The sequence below is a fragment of the Schistocerca gregaria genome, chromosome 1, assembly GCF_023897955.1.
Source record: "Schistocerca gregaria isolate iqSchGreg1 chromosome 1, iqSchGreg1.2, whole genome shotgun sequence".
Lineage (NCBI taxonomy): Eukaryota > Metazoa > Arthropoda > Insecta > Orthoptera > Acrididae > Schistocerca > Schistocerca gregaria.
Window position 1 is genome coordinate 783,859,454 of NC_064920.1, and position 17,577 is coordinate 783,877,030.

Here is a 17,577-nt window from a genome sequence, read left to right on the forward strand (position 1 = left end):
TAGTTCCACATTCTTGTTTAATGAGTCAAAACCGGCTGTTGCTAACTGCCATCATTTATTTCTTAAAACATACTTTTTGGTGGATTTTATGGCAAATTATCATGATTTCTATTAGTAGATGTAATTCTTAACTATGTTTCAGCACACTACATATGAATCTAATACACACCATTAATTGATTATGGCCTATTTTTAAACTCTGCCAATAATATGGAATAATACTGCACACTTTCTATAACCTGAAAGCTACATCCTGCACACACAAACTTTAATGCACTGGCTTCTGGCCATGTATCTCCCACAGACTTGCCATAACACAGCTACATGTGAACTCGAGCATGTCAGTGATTATTAAGATCTTATAAATTAACAAGAAAACCTTCTTACTTAAATGTATGGTAACAAAAACAAAGGACAACACTTTGACTCCAAAAAAACTTGGAAATCTGTAACAAGTGAAACTAAATTTGTATTTCACTTTAAAATAAATACAAATTGAATAGCAATGTGAAAAATATTTCCACAGGGGATATCACAAAAATAGATGTGTGAAATATTTACATCAGTTCATTAATACAGGCAAACATTTATATAATCTTACCAATAGCACATTTTTAAGGAGGGAGCTTTATTACATTAATTTCTCAAAAGCCTTGCCAGTCAGAAGCTTCTGAATCTTCATCCATTGATTCAACACCTATGCAACGGACACCATTACGCAGCAAAGGAGTTCCTTTGTTCTTTCCTGGAATAAATCAAGTAAAAAGTCATTTCAAAGTAGTTCATTATAATATGTGATCATATGATGCAGAATAGCACCTAACAGGGGGTTATATATAGCCTGCACCAAATGCAACTAAAGAACATTAACAATCATGATGAGTAGTTGCTTCATTAAGACTTTCCAACAGGAATTAAACCAGATCAATTGGTAAGCACTAAAAAAAATTGAAAATAAAAATATTTTAAAAGTATGCAATCTATATGAGATGTATAACAGAGAAAAGTTCAAAGATTTGTAACCAATAGGAGGTCAACACAAGTATCAGATTCCACTCGTCTACTTTGAACCATGACATAAGGGTGTTGCGGTGTGTGACGTCATTAAGGTGCGGAGTTTATGAGTTGGTTGTGTTTGTAGATGTCATCTTGTTGTGCCTGATGGCGCCCTCGTGTGTGTGTGTTTTAATTTGTTGGTGGTAACTGGTTTTTTTTTTTTTTTTTTTTTTTTTTTTTTGGGGGGGGGGGGGGTTAATTTTTTGCAAGTTGTAATGGTTTGTGTATTTATTGTGCATTGAATGAGTTTTAATTTATGTAGGAATATTTGACTTTTGAATTTTTGAGGTGTTGTGATTTTGATTTTGTTTTTGTATCTGTAGGTGTTGGTTTTTTCGTATCAATAGTTATGGTTGACCTATGTACATCAAGGGAAATGACCAATTCCAATTTTCGTATGCAGGTATTGGTGTTTCAGTATCACCAGCCGTGCTCGAGGGAACTGTCTGATTCCAATTTCCATAGTTTTTGCTATAGGCATTGGTGTTTTGGTATCGTCAGCTGCAGTTGACCTATATAGGTAATGGGAAATGTCCGATTCCTTTTTTTCCCCATCATCTTTATTTTTCATTATTGTGGTGTGTTTTTCAGCTTGTACCCTCCCTAAAACCCCCAATTTCCCACAGTTGTCCCATTAGTTTGATTGCATTTTAGAAGGGAGATTTCATGTTTGTTGCTGTGTGTATGTAGTGACATCATAGGTGCCATATTGGAGACGCTTAGAATAGCCATTTCCACCATATTGATAACATCATGGGTCAAAGCATACGGGTGGAATCTGACACTTCTGTAATCTTCCAATAGGAACAAGAATCTAACACCACAACTGACTCTGCCATGTAAGTAAACCAGGCACCAATCTACAGCACTAAAATTTTCATTGTGCAAAACTTTGGAGAGAAAAAAAAAAAAAAAAAAAAAACACAATGCATTATAACGAGCAGGTTTACAGTCTGCTAAAATTGCCAACACATCAGTCACCTGCCAGCATAACAACACAAAAGCGTAAGTCTTGTATAGGAACTTAGGTTTTCAGTCCCACTACTTTTGACCAAATGTTTCCTTTACTATTTTAGCCATGTGGCACACAGCCTCAACTACAATGGACAGCTGTTAATAGGTCACTTTTCTGGGGTTTCCAATCAGTCCAGAGGCTGCACATGCTCATACTCCACAGTAATACGCACTCCCTACTGGTGTTGTGCCGCGTATGTATTTTCATGCCTCATGACTGAATGAAAATGCCAGAGAAATGACCATTAAACGTTATACACTGCAGTGAAAATCATGCACCACAAGGTTAAGAAAAGGTGGTGTGGCAGACAGACTCATTCTCTCTCTCTCTCTCTCTCTCTCTCTCTCACACACACACACACACACACACACACACACACACACACACACACACACAAAAAATGAGAAATGCAGAGAGACCAATCTGAAACTGTTACCACATCAATAACAAGATCATTGTCACTCAAATGCAGACAATCTACGAATGACACTGCTTACTCAACACTTGTGTATCGTACCTTAGATTAATGCTCAAGCTTGTGGCCCACACCAAACAGGACTAATGGAGGACAAGGAACACACATTTGTTTGACATAGGGGAACACGACAGAAATTGTGACAAGCCTGATCTGGCAAATGCTAAAAGACAGGCACCAATTATCATATGAACTCCTGATTACACAGTTTCAAGGGTCATTATCGGGTAAAGATGATAAAAACATGCTTCTGGATATCATTCACAACAGAGACAACACTGGACTAATTACAGGGCACACAGAGGTGTTTGAGTGATCATTCTTCCTGCACTTTGTACATGACTGGTCCTACTCTGTCACAACTACTAAGATTTCATGGAGGGGGCTTGGAAGGGTGGTGCTTCTACTACATTATAGCACAATTTCTGTTCCTTATACTTCCTACAGACCGTATACTGCCCCTGTGAATAGTGAGCTTTCCTACAAGGAATATTATAGTTTTCGCACTGTACCAGAAACATCTCATTTGTCGAACACGTGCAATGTCTGAGAAACAGCTCGCCATCTAGTGGTAAATATACTATGACTTTTTTCTTAATAATATGAGTCTAAGAGTTGAAGATGGGAGATTATTAACAGGATATATAACACAGGGTAACTTTGGAACAACCAATGAAATGTAACCATTTCTCTCATAGCATGAGTATAGGGATTATTACAGATTAATGAAAAAAAATATGAAAACGTTGCAGGTAACAAATACATTTAATTACCCAGATCATAAAGAGTGCACAATTACTTTTTTTTGAATACAGGAAAATGGAGCAAAGACTGTGGAAACATCATTTTCCTTTCACATAAATACAAAAAAAATTTTGAAGTTCAATAATTCAAAATGACAGTCTCTTCAGATTAGCGATTCAAACAACAGGTAAGGAACGCAATTTTATAACACTTACATTCAGATTCAGCTGGGACTATTTAATATTTATAGTGTTACAGTTTAAATTTATCTAAATAACATCAGCTGACACGAGCAGACATCACACAGCAAACAAACAAAAAATTAGTAGGCTAATGTATTGGTGAAATAAACGTAACACACCTAGCACTCTAGCCAACAGGTGAATGGTAAATCCTTTCTGGCGGGTAGGCTCTGTAATGCGAATCTCTTCCTTTAGCAGTTTCTCCTTATAAGCTATTAGGTGTACCGCAATATGGACAGATTCACTCTCAACAACTGCGGCAATAAGGTAACAATTTTTATTTGGAATATCCGAGAAGCATGACGCATCTAAGGACTCGGCCGGCCTGAAGTCGCAAACACTACATGGCACATCAAATTTTATTTCGTATTTGTGACCTAATTTTAAAAATCCTAACTGGGCAGTAACAGTATTATAACCTGTGCACTTCACGATGATTTCATTATCCTTCCCAAACGTCTCCGTATCCTCGCCAAAATGAACATGATGACTTTCTGCAAAAGGAAACAAATTAAAAGCGGGAAAACTATATACACTACTACAACGTATATCAGACAAAAGAAAATATACCCTTTTCACACATTTCAGCTACATCAACAACACCCTTCTTGATCGATTACTAAACTACAAACACCTCTTCAAACGCAATTTACTCAACTGTGACAACTTCACCACAACACACGCGTGTTTGACGCCAGATGCAACTGATTACTGAACAATTGAGGGCTTTGAGCAAAGATACCCGAGAGCGGCTGCACAACTTTCCTCATGATTTATGCTAGCCAGCTTGCACGTGTACATGATTTACTGGCAAATAAGAGCGTAGGATTTTGTAGCTGGAATTGGTTTCAGTAAAACTTTTGTATGACCGCGTCATAACGCTATGAAACTACCGACATTTACGTCATTATAGCAGGCGTCCTTCATAATACACCACAATGAAAGCTGCCTGGCGGCCGAATCGTTGGTAGTTTTACAGAGTGATGATTCAGTCACATATTGGTATACTGAAGAATATATCTGAAACAGACTAGCACTATACAAGCATGTCAGCATGGCAAAAACGTCAAATGCTGTTTTACTAAATGGCTTATTGTCGGTTTTCTCTCTACATCTCAAACACAACACTGCTTTTGAGAAGTAAGAGAGGTCTCGTTTCTTTAGTTCCTTCATTTGTACAAACCAACTGATTTTGTGTATTTGTTAAGACGCTGATTTCAGATTCGGAAAGGAGAAGACCCATGACCTGTGCAGCAACGCTGATGAGAGTTATCCTAAATCACTTCAGGCAGATGCAGAATCGTCCTTTCAACAAGATCACAGACAATCTCCTACCCTGGCCTTTCGTTAATATAATTATATGATTTAAGTTTTTTCGTATATTAAGCTGATAAATCCTGTACCAATGAAAATGATTCTTGGATGGATACATTACTGTTACTATTCACTCGGCCCCTAGGTACTTAAATGCTACGTTTCATTGATTGATGATGACGTGGCAAGCAGTAAATAAAACAAAAGAAAAATTTGGAGTAGGTATTAAAATCCAGGGAGAAGAAATAAAAACTTTGAGGTTCGCTGATGACATTGTAATTCTGTCAGAGACAGCAAAGGACATGGAAAGCAGTTGAACTGAATGCACAGTGTCTTGAAAGGAGGATATAAGATGAATATCATCAAAAGCAAAACGAGGATAATGGAATGTAGTCGAATTAAGTCAGGTGATGCTGTTTGAACATTTGCAAACTGCTATAACTACCTTTTCAGCTACTACTACTAACATTTCTTGTGCCCTTTCTGTAACTATTATACTGCTGTCATTGCATGAGTACATAGACTACCATACAACGAGATTGGATTTTGTTTTATATGAAACAGAAAGAAATATGGAGTCATTTAGACTACCCTGTACTGTACTATCGATCTCCAAATTAACAATAATTAACCTAAAAATTTTTGGGAAACTAGTAAGTTTTACCAAAGGTTTTTCTGCTGCCTTAATGGGAATCTCGGCATGTATACTGTACTTGCTTCAGTTCTTATAGGGAATTAGTAATTTTTTAATTCAACAGATTAAAAAATAGTCAGTAGGCTTAGTTTAAAGTAATATGGTTGACGTTTGTAATCATCTGGAAATCGCCTTAACTACTGTCAAACGATTAGCAACTGTTGAAAATTGGTGTGTTACAAGTACTGCCTAAGGCCATGTACCTGTGGTATTGGTACCAAAGGAACCTCAAGTTCTATCCTCTCCTGCAGAACCTATCTCCTCTGTAGGACATAAATGATTCGCCCGCTGCACTGCAAACGGTGCTTCACTGGTAGATCTAGACATCCAGTGCAGGGTAGGCGGGGACAGGGAGGACTGAGGGTTTTACGACAATTTCCCTAAGCTACACGTTCACATTATGTCTTTCACTGAAACTGAAACTGAGCCAATGAGGCTTCAATCCGGAACCGCGTGACTGCTGCGGTCGCAGGTTCAAATCCTGCCTCGGGCATGGATGTGTGTGATGTCCTTAGGTTAGTTAGGTTTAAGTAGCTCTAAGTTCTAGGGAACTGATGACCTCAGATGTTAAGTCCCATAGTGCTCAGAGCCATTTGACCATTTTTTTTAGTCAGTGGGACTCACTTTACCTGTTTTGGGGAACCTGAGTTGTCCTGTATCAAGAGGAGGCAAATGCGAGAGGGTAATGGATCTGTTAAATGGCACTTCGAACATATAGCAAATAATCGAAACCTTTAGGGAAATGGCAGCAAGGGGAAGGAAGAACACCAGTTCCACTCAATATATAAGCCTGTGGGCCTCATCCAACATATTGAAAAGCTCTTCACGCAACCATCGAGAGAACAGGGTACAACCAACTGCAGGTTGTGGCGCACAGTGGCACAATCGATGCTTGTCGTCTGGGCTCTGAGGCCATAACTGATTATGTGAAAAGTTAGACTGCGACTTCCAGGACTTGCACCATTAGTCTGAGAACCATAGGGTTTCCTGAATGGGTCAGGTGAGCACTACATGTCAGAGGCTGTTACCTAGGTAGCTAATTGTGTGTGGGGTACACATAAGGATTCTTTAGATTAGGCAACTCTCCATCATGTCCATAAACGACAGACGACAGCTGTAGGAAACCCAGAATCGTAAGTGTAAGATCCAAAAGAATGCCCCCCCCCCCCTCTCACAGTCGAGAGCATTAAAATCCTAGTACTTAACCAGTGAAGCATTAGCAACAATGTGCCAGAGTTTGAAGCACTTCTGAAAATCTGTGATGTTCACATAATACTAGCTACAGAAAGCCGTTTGAAACCGGAATTCGATAGCAGTGCAATTTTTGGGTAAAACTTAAGCGTATATTCTAACCTCCTTAGTCAAAACTTTCTTCTCAAGATACGTTGGAGGGACGTGACGTGACAGTCTGTTGATTGCATGTGTTAATGCCGCCATCTGAAGTTCATTTTTGAATGTTTCGACGTGACATGACGGATAGTGTGAATTGGGCTGTATACACTCACGACACTCAGTGCAGTGAAAGTTGTTGCCACGTGACAGATGGAATGACACTAGCACCCCAGCAGTTGGAAAACAAGCCTTAAAGTTAATGTTTGTTTTTAATCATTTTTCTACTTCATTAAAGAAACAGATATTATATTTTTGCGTTTCAAGCGTTAGTAAATTATCAAGAGACATGAACGACTACGAAATAAAATAGCTGAATCTTACGGATTCACTGACATAAGCTACAACTTATGCACAAAGAAATACTTTTAAATCTGTGCAAAACTGAAACTTGCTCAACTGAAAGCAAGAGTATACAATGACATATTTCATGCATTCGAAACAGGTATTTTTGTTGCTGGCTGTTCTTATTATGATATCTAACAGCTTTGTAAGGAGTCTAATAATTTGCACATTCTTATATGTCACTTGACTTTCTAACACATGTACATTTTGCAAATCCCTGATTCGATTGTTGAGGGCGAGAACTTGTACAAGGAATTCCAGCAAAGCGGAGGTCAGGAGAGAGAGCAGATGAATTATTTTACAAAATCGATAGTGTAAGACATGAAAAATGGGTTGAGGAGTTAAGAGATAGTAGTCCGCTAGAATGTGTATGTGAGTCTGTATCACCAAATAAAGTTGCTAATCACATTGTGTCATCCTCAAAAGAAGCACAAGGCTGTAAGCATTCAATCAAAACTAAGAAAGAGCTCAAGACCGTCAAAGCAGTCTACAACACAGAAACCAACTACTTGACCCGTTAAACAGGGAAGAAATTTCAGCACCTCTTCAACTAATGAAATTAGAGAAAGCCAAATGCTTCGACGACACTCATACCGAATTCCTTGTATATTTCGATAAAAATGCAAGAAAGTAGCTTGCCAGATTTTTCACTGATATCGTGCAGACAAGCATTGTTGCTCACCAATTCAAGACAACTAATATCATCGCCATCTTAAAACAGGATAACGAAATTATTCCCCATAGAACTATAGGTCAGCTGCCTCCATAGCGTAATTCAGAAACTTTAGGGAAAGACCACTCTATAACAGGATCTGTCATGATATACTTAAACACATACCAGCTGTACAGACTTGTTTCACCTTCGTCAGAGTTTTCAGATAATGTTCTCTCGTTAACAAAATTCATAGAAGCTACGTTTATCGACCTTACAGCAGCGTGCGACACAGTTTGGAGACACGGCATAATTCTAAAACACATGAAAGTGATTTCCTCCAAAACTACTATAAACCTGACCAGTGTCATACTGTCTAATAAATGCCTCCAAGTGATCATGGGTAATAGAATTAACACTCAAATGAAGGTAAACAATGACCTCCCACAGGGACCTGTTCTGGCTCCTGTACTATTCAGCCCATATATAGCTGATATGCCCGAAACCACATAAAGGAAGATTGGATATGCCGACAATTGGGCGTTGGTAGCAAATTGTAAGGATACAGAGACCACTGAGGACATCTTGGAGAAGGACTTGAAAGTAATTGGGAAATATTTTTGCTATTTGAGAGAGCCACAAAGACAGAAGTTTCTACATACCACCTCAACAACAAGTTAGCCAACAGAGAACTCAGTATTACTTTGTGTACAAACTGCTGTCCAACAATCGTGTCACCCTGGGTAGATCTCTGAGCTTCATGAACCATCTGTCAAACACAGCTGCAAACTCGGAACTCACAAAAACATCTTGCAGAGCTTTAGGTCTAGTCTATTCAGCAGCGGAGTATTATGCACTGATCTGGCTTAACAGTGCCACGCTGATTGGCTGTGTGGTTTGAGGCGCCATGTCATGGATTGTTCAGACCCTCCCACAGGAAGTTCGAGTCCTCCCTCGGGCATGGGTATGTGTGTTGTTCTTAGTGTAAGTTAGTTTAAGTAGTGGCTAGGGGCCGATGACTTCACCAGTTTAGCCCCTTAGGAATTCACACACACATTTTAACTTTTGGGTCAACGGTACTTGCATCATTTGTGTCAACGTCTGACTAAAACTATGCACCTTATAACAAGCACAATAAAGTCAACCCCAACCCAATGGCTACCTCCACTAATCAATTTAGCTCCTCCCCATCTACAACCAGAGAGATCACTCATTAGTGAACTCAAAAAGATCAAGAACAACGCTCTTCTACAAATCTGCCAAGACATCGCAACAATTTTGGATGAAAATGGATTCAGCCTAAGTGATCGCTGGAAAGAGGAGTGGGCAAGGCAGGTAGCTCTTGTCGTTCATAATATGCCTTGCCTCGCCACTACACCACATCGAGAAAACTGCGCTATTCAAAATAGATTACAAACAGTAGCAAACGTGCTGATTCGCTGTATAGGTGAGGAAAAGTAGCTTCTCCAGAATGCGATTGTGACCCTGCTAGGCAAACCTAATACATATTATTGGATATCGATGATTGACAGCTTTCACTGGGGATCAATCCGGATTCTTGCACGCTACTGAAAAAGCTGTGGAATGCCAATTTGTGGTACACCTTGCACATAAAGTGCAATAACAAGCTGTTCATTATTTTTTGTGAGTGCTGCTACTATACTACATCAAATAACTATTACATTACCATATTTTTCTGTAGCACATATTCTACATCAGTATCCCTTTACATAGGCAGCATGGGACATTTTGAATCAGTGTGGACTTACCTACACAGGGAAATCCGCAACTATGCGATTTTCTACAACTGAAGAGTGGATAGATCATTTGTCCAATGTGTGAAGTTTTAATTTCATTTGTGTCTGAATAAGGACAGAAACTGTTTCAAAATGTTCCACACCATACGAGTAAAACAGTACTGATGTAGATTATGTGTCACTGGACAACATAAGTGAAGTTGTAATGTAGTTAAACAGTAGTAAAGTAATCAGTGAACTATTAGATATTGTACCTTATGCGCGTGGTGATCCAGAAATTTTCCAAACCAATTTTTTTCTTTTATCTTGGAAAATAAAACTTTTTCAAAATTACTTGTCAGTGTGGACTAGTAACCTCGAAAGACACTACATACATAGAAAGTACGCATTTGTTTTACAGTTTGGTTCATATATAGACCACTTTGCAGTAAGGGGCTGATGTGATTGTGGTATTTATTGGCCTCATAAATTACCTTTTGTACAGCTATGTACTTCTTATGTAGGATATGTCATTATCTTTTCAATCTAGAATACATATAATACATATAATAGTTTGCACAATATATACAGTATGTCATGTAATGCATAATCATTTACAATACACACACCAGAATCTACAAGAATACAATTTGTGACAAAATGTTGTCTTATATTGCACACAAGTAGTTTTCTTTCTAACACTTAGTTTTAATTCTTCTTTCTCTTAATGTCATACATAAAATTTATCACTTATACTATGAACTATTGCTCACTGTCTGCTTATGTACTCGTGCTCACAACAGAATTCTTCTTCTATTAAAAACTTTTTTAGATTTGCAGAAAACTTGTTCATAGGTTTGACATTCTGTAAGTCTCTTGGCAGTGCTTGTATGAACTTGATACCAGGGTAGTAAGGTCCTTTTTCGAAAATATTAAGTTTTTATGAAATGCACCATAATTATTCTCTGTTCCTTAGGCAATGAGGACGAAGAGTCCCATTAATGTCCAGTTTTGTGGTATCACTTAATGCAGTCACAGTGATCTTCAATATATAAAGTGATGGAAATGTCAGTACATTAAGAGCTATGAAACAGTTTCTACGCGATTCGTTTTGCTTATTTTTGGATATAATTCCAATGGCTTTCTTCTGCAGTATGAATTCTTTTTGTTTCTGTGGTGGATGAGCTCCCCCATTCTGTGATTCCATATTGCATGTATGGTTCAAAACGTCAATGACAAACAGTGAACAAGAGACGTTGATGTGCATACAGAGCCTATTGTTTATTTAAAATGTCACTGAGCTTAGCTTATTGGAAACAGTATTTATTAATTATTTCCATTATAGACCACAGTCTATTGTCGCACCTAAAACCTTAGCTCAAGTTACTATTTCCCATTTTTTCTCAGCTACAAACACATCTACATGTTCTTTTTGTTTATTGTAGAAAACCATATACTTAGTTTTTGTCAGATAGTTGAGTAACTTGTTTTCCATGAACCACTTTGCTATATTATTGACTGAAATGAAAGTGTTTTACCGAAGTGCTTCAAAATTAATGGAAAGATTTAGCACAGTCGTATCACTGCTATTGGCACATGAATACAAATATTCTATGTTTACTTTATTAGGACTGCAAGATAAGTCATGTGAAACGCGTTAGATAAGTCAAGAAAAACTCTTGAGACTACCATTCTGTTGATCAAGGCCTATGCTATAAATTCTGTTAGTGATTAAATTATTGTTTCCGCTGCTTCCCCTTTCTGATATCCATGCTGTGCAGGAGTTACTGCTTTTCCAGGTGAACAGTTAGCCTTTTGAGCAATTCTAACATTTTGGAGAAGCAGGGCACTGGTCTGTAATTGTTAGGATCATTTTCTTTTCCCATTTTGTACGAAGTTACTAATATAATTAATTTAAGTTTATCAGGAAATTCTCCATCATGGAATGTGCATTTGACAGCATCCATCAGTGCTGTAATTATTTCTTCTGTCACCTGCTTGATTAAGTCGTTGGAGGCTTCTTCATGTCCAGCAGACTTTTTTGCCTTTAGCTACTTTATAACAGTTGTCACTTCCTGTTTAGGTACTGGTTTCAGGAACAAGTGGTTTGGTTTATTGGTAACAGTGATCTGGATACTTTCTTGTTTATTACATCTATGTTTTAGGTGTTCTACTGTATCTATCTAGTTATTATTCAGCATGTTGCCAACTCCTGTTTTCTTTGTAATGATTTTGTTACTCAATTTCATACTTTCTATTTTATTTGTTTTCTTTTTGTAATTTTTGTTACTCTTCTCAGAGTTAATTTCAAGAAGCACTTTATTATTCATGTGTTCCCTGAGCTTCAAGAGTGTCTGCCCACTGTTTTTCTCTCAACATTACTTTAAATATGTTGATCTTCTTTTCATTGAAAAGCCTGATATCTCTTTCTACATTTTTATCTTCTTTTTGTGGGTATAGATTTCCATATATTTCATACACCTATTCAGAATGATCAGAAAGTACTGTTTGTAGAACCTTTGTTGTATATGCATTGCTATCCATATTAGTGACAATATTATTAATAACTGACTAGGTTACCAAAGGTATTTTCGTAGACTTTAGTATAGCTGCCTTTACTTTGTAATTATTAGCAGCTCCTCAAATTTGTGCTTTTTGTCCTCTCTTCACATATCAATATTAAAATAGCCATATGTTGTATAGTCTTTCATTTTGACTTTTTCTAGTAGACTGGACATTCTTTGAGGGAAGTATTTTGTTTACCACTTGGCGATCCGTTCATACAGGATAATCTTAACCCAATGTGTACAATACAGGTTATTTCAGAATCTTATTCTTTACTTTGTGGTAAATTTTTGTATGTGTCATACATAGTGCTGCCATTATTCTTACCCATTTAAAATATATTGCTACTCCTCCACCCTTATATTCTGATTTGTGGGAATAGTTTTCAATAACATAATCTTTTACAGTAAAAGTGTTCATTTCATTCTCTTTTATTCCATGTTCATTTATACACATAATACTTATATGGATATGGTGTCTGTGCTTTCCGACATGTCCGAAAGAACAGACACCATTCATGGCCTGCAGCCGTCTAGAACGATATTAGAATTACGTTAATACCTTAAGCTGCTAATGGGCGTTGAAAATTTGTGCCCCGACTGGGACTCGAACCCGGGATCTCCTGCTTACATGGCTCTATCCATCTGAGCCACGCTACGAATGTAGTGTGTGAACATACAAGATGAGAATGTGGGTCTCACGGGAGGCATGTGTGAGAGAGTCCCTGTAGTCACACTATTGGTGGCTCAGATGGATAGAACGTCTGCCATGTAAGCAGGTGATCCTGGGTTCGAGTCTCAGTAGGGGCACACATTTTCACCTGGCCCCGTTGATATATATCAACGGCCGTTAGCAGCTGAAGGTATTAATATAATTCTAATTTTATACACTGTATGTCTCAGCATGTTTCATTTGCAAGCATTTCTACTTCTCATTTTTTATTACTCATGTATTGTAATTATGAGCTTTATTTCTTTATCTTTAATGATAACTTTCAGAGTCTCTATTTGATTACAATGTTCATATTTCTTTCCACTAATATTTAACTTTGATTTTTCTCCTTCCTTGACTATAGAATAAAGAATCACCAGCCAGATGTTGAGATGCCATATTTTTTCTTACTGGAGTTCTTGTAGGCATTATTTCTCTTCGTTCTTCATTTTTCCTTTCTGCAGATGCAGTTTTGTTGTTACTTTTTTTTACTGAAATCCTCCTATTTTATTGTCAGGGTGTGGCAGCCATAATGTACTGTTGGCAGGAAAAAACAATACAGTTTGTAAAAGGAGTGCAAGCTTTATTGACGCGTTTTACCTTTTTGATCCATCTTCAGAAATCCTATGTGGGAGGAACACATAATCGCAGATTAGGGGTATGGTTCTAAATAGCATAAAAAGGTGAAAGCAATTTTTAAAAAAATTATGTAAAAGTAGAGTGAACAGGTACTTATATGTAAAAACTGTGAGTAACACATTACTCATAAGGAATCAAAATTTCGGTGTGAACCTAAAATGCAAAAGTAAAAGAATTTTCAAAGATGTTGCCATAGACTCACAACAAAGAGACAAATTGTAATTTGGTAGTGGAAATATGAATGAGGGGCCGATTCTTATCTTTGGTGAAGGCAAGTAGCCACACTTAGATAAATTCACACTTTCAAGCTTGACACAAATACTTGTATGGAAATTGTAGTGACAATGAATACATGACCACATGTGCACGCACTATTTGAGACTAGCAGGCAGGACACTGCTGATGGAGAAGACAGAAATTTCGCCAAGTGGCGTTTACGTTTTTGAAAGTACAGTGAATAAGAATAAAATAGAACAGTGGCAGTTGACGTCGATCCAAACGAAAAATATATTTAAAATAGTTGATAACAATAAAACACATTTAAAAACATTCAAAGACGAGATAAGGTATCTAAACAAGACGCCATCTGCTAGCATTAAAAGCGCATAAGAAAAATATGGACAGAAAAGCTTGTCTTCAAAACACACAAGTTACATTTAAAAAAATCCATATGTCAAATGTAAAATATAGAAATAATTTGACATCCTTTTGAGGAGAAACGTGCCAGTGTCGATTATACTCTTTGAAAAACTGTCATCATAAAATGTCTGATTCTTGATAATCAGTTGGTCATTAAGACTAATGACTGTAGCTACATTAGAGGGTTTTTTAATGTCCAGTTCCCCTAGCAAAGTCAGCTTTTTGTTTTTGGCTGCATGAATCGGTAATATTTTAGTGCAGGTTCTATGTGTGGGCTAGCTGTTAACTTGTCAGTTAATGAAGAATTATTTGTAATTGCCTAATTTTTACGAGCATAATCTCGTAAAATATTGTTCTGAACATCCGACCAGTCTATCCTATGTCTGAAATAGAACATTAAGTGTATGTTAATTTATAAATGTAAGAACAAGAGAATTTGTCTTTACATGGCTGCTCATTATGTATAAATTGGAACTGGATTTTGTCATGAGTGGTGTAAGGTATTTTAACCTTATATTTCCTGACCAGCCTAGGGAGGTGATGGGAAATGCTACCCAGGAACGGTAGTAGAACAGACTGTGTTTTTGCATTTAAGTGTTAGCACCTCTTAAATTACTACAGTTGTCTACTTTTTGTTTGTACAACTTACCAACAATGTTTGGGTTATATCCATTACTACTAGCAACTAACTGTAAATTGGATAGTTCATGGTCAACAGCAGCTGAGGTTAAAGGAAGTTCATATAGGCGGTCTATCATGGCTTTGTGGGAACTCATTTTGTGCTGATATGGGTGACATGATGGCCCATGGGTTATTGAGCCGCTGGTGGTTGGCTTACGAAAGATGTCAGAAGTAATTTCATTATTGGCGAGCTGAAGCTTTACATTCAGATAATTCAGCACTTTGTCTGTGTATCTTTCACTAAAGATATATTATCCAAAGGGCCATCAAGTACAATGAGTACATCGTCGTCATAAGGGCGATAAAATAAAATTATTTTTGGAGACACCAGAAGCTTGCTGAGAGTATTTACATTCTAGACTGTTCACAAAGACCGAGCGAGGTGGCGCAGTGGTTAGCACATTGGACTCGCATTCGGGAGGACGACAGTTCAATCCCGCGTCCGGCCATCCTGATTTAGGTTTTCCGTGATTTCCCTAAATCGCTCCAGGCAATTGAAAGGGCACGGCCGACTTCCTTCCCCATCATTCCCTAACCCGAAGAGACCAATGATCTCGCTGTCTGTTCTCCTTCCCTAAACAACTCCAACCCAATCCAACTGTTCACAAAAACCTCTGCCTGACAGCCAGCGAGACAGTTGCCCACAGCCAGCCTGTCAGCTTGCTTGTACATGGAATTATTGAAAGAAAAGTAATTGTAGGATGTTACCAATTTAAGAAGTAAAGTTAGTTCTCTAATCACATCAGTAGTTAATTGACCATTAGGTTTGCTTGGATAACACCGATCATCTCGTCAACGGTAATGTTAGTCTACAAATTTTTTGTATTGAGAGAAGTAATTTTTGAATTAATTCTTTCTTATTTGAAATAGAAAATTTTTTATTGTATACAAATGCTTTACTTATTATTTGCAGCAAAAAACTACACTGTGGGTTCACCCAGATTTCCTATTCAATTCACAATCTGGCGAATTGAAAGCTCTCTTTATCGGTCTTAATTTATGTGCAAAGTGCTGGTGCTCTTGGGTTCATTACTTTTATTCTGTAGAAATTCTCAGGACTGATAATATTACCTCATTCAAGAAGAGACGTCCTAACATTCTTACTATAAGCATTAGTCAGATAATGATGAACTGTGTTATGTTGTTCTCTTGAAAAAGCTTTTCTGTCTTAGCAACATAATTTCTTTTATAGATGACACCAACAGTATTACCTTTGCCTGCCCTGACAATTAAATCTTCGTAACCTCTAAGTTTTTTCTTGATTGACTTCATCACATACAGAGCTCCATTTGGCATCTTATTTTGTGCTACATTTTCTATAAAGTCACTGCCTTTAAAAGCCAACTTACGTACATCTTCCCTAATGTCAAGTATGTTTTCATGTACTATTTTAAAGTCAGGTACAAGGCTAGTGACCATCTTCTCTTGTAATCAAGATTGCAAATTATGTTCAGTCCCTTTGTTTAAGAACTGTTCTTTGCTGAGCATTAAAGTTAATTGATGTTAAATTGACCACTTGGTCAACAAAGGGGTCACAAACTACCATTTTATGAATATTCCTGCAAATGGGTTTCTAGTAGACCTACTGCAGCTGTTGGATCTTAGAGTACAAATGGACGGCTGCTGTTTCAAATAGAGATATTCAACACTCTCATTAAATCATCTAATTCCGAATGACTGAACAAGTTCTGCTTTCAGTCTGTTGCAGAAAGCTGTGTCTGTGATGTAGATTACATACATGTAATTAATGGATGTGATGTAATATGTCACTGACTAATTGAATAAAATTAACTATGAAAATGCAATTAAGTTTGCTTCAAAACCGAATGTGTTCAAGACCTTGACATTTTTGGTTCAGATGCAGCAACATTTGTGTAATTGGTTTCTTCTCTGCCAGGAAAAACAGTTTTATTGCTTTTGTGGTGTCTTTGTCACATCTGTGTGGTTCTCCCTCCGGCTACCGTTGCAGTGGCTAATTCTGTATGTTAAATTATGTAGGTATCGCATACGACACAAGTCTCCTACTTCACACATTCACTAAATTGACCGGAAATGTACCCTTTCTGCAACAGGTCGGATCTTCTGCAATTTACTAGAAAATTTTTATTCTTAAAAAAAGGTATTCATAGTAAATATCTCTTGCTTACAAGAGAATCGTAAATAAAATGTTTTGTAATGTACCGTTGAATACCTCCCAGAGTCCTTACGAAATCGAAGAAAGACAAATGTGGTGTCTTCTTATTGTTGTTGGTACAATTTATTGCACTACAGATCGTCCCGTATGTATTCTATTCTACAATCCACTATGAAAGAAGACGATTCACTTTCACTTTCACAAGATCCAGCCTAACTCAACAGTATCACGTACTGGCCCCTTGGCAGACTGCTATAGTACTGGCTACTGGGTAACAAAAACGAGACGGATTGACGCGAGTGTATATGTGGTACTGCCATGGATTGATGTCTTCCTTCTCTATTCTCCGTTAATACTATCTTCTTCGACGCGACTTGAAGTACGGTACAATGCCGGCACGCAGTGTAATTTAACAGTACGAAATAAATATCTAATCAAATCACTTATAAGCGCAGAAGCCTCCGTATTCTTGGCACACATGCCTAGTCACGCACACGCTTGAATGCTTACGCAATCATGCATAACTAAATTACGAGCAATCAGCTG

At 37.5% G+C, this 17,577-nt stretch overlaps 1 protein-coding gene across 1 annotated transcript; it reads right to left on the reverse strand.

Moving 5' to 3' along the window:
- Positions 1 to 447: 447 nt before the first annotated feature.
- On the reverse strand, positions 448 to 4,351 carry LOC126269145 (UPF0687 protein C20orf27 homolog). Its single transcript, XM_049973969.1, has 3 exons — positions 4,103 to 4,351; positions 3,652 to 4,026; positions 448 to 745 (listed from the first exon to the last, which is right to left on the reverse strand). The coding sequence occupies exons 1-3, from the start codon at positions 4,113 to 4,115 to the stop codon at positions 645 to 647; spliced, it is 489 nt and encodes a 162-aa protein (XP_049829926.1). The 5' UTR covers positions 4,116 to 4,351; the 3' UTR covers positions 448 to 644.
- Between the last annotated feature and the right edge of the window lie 13,226 nt (positions 4,352 to 17,577).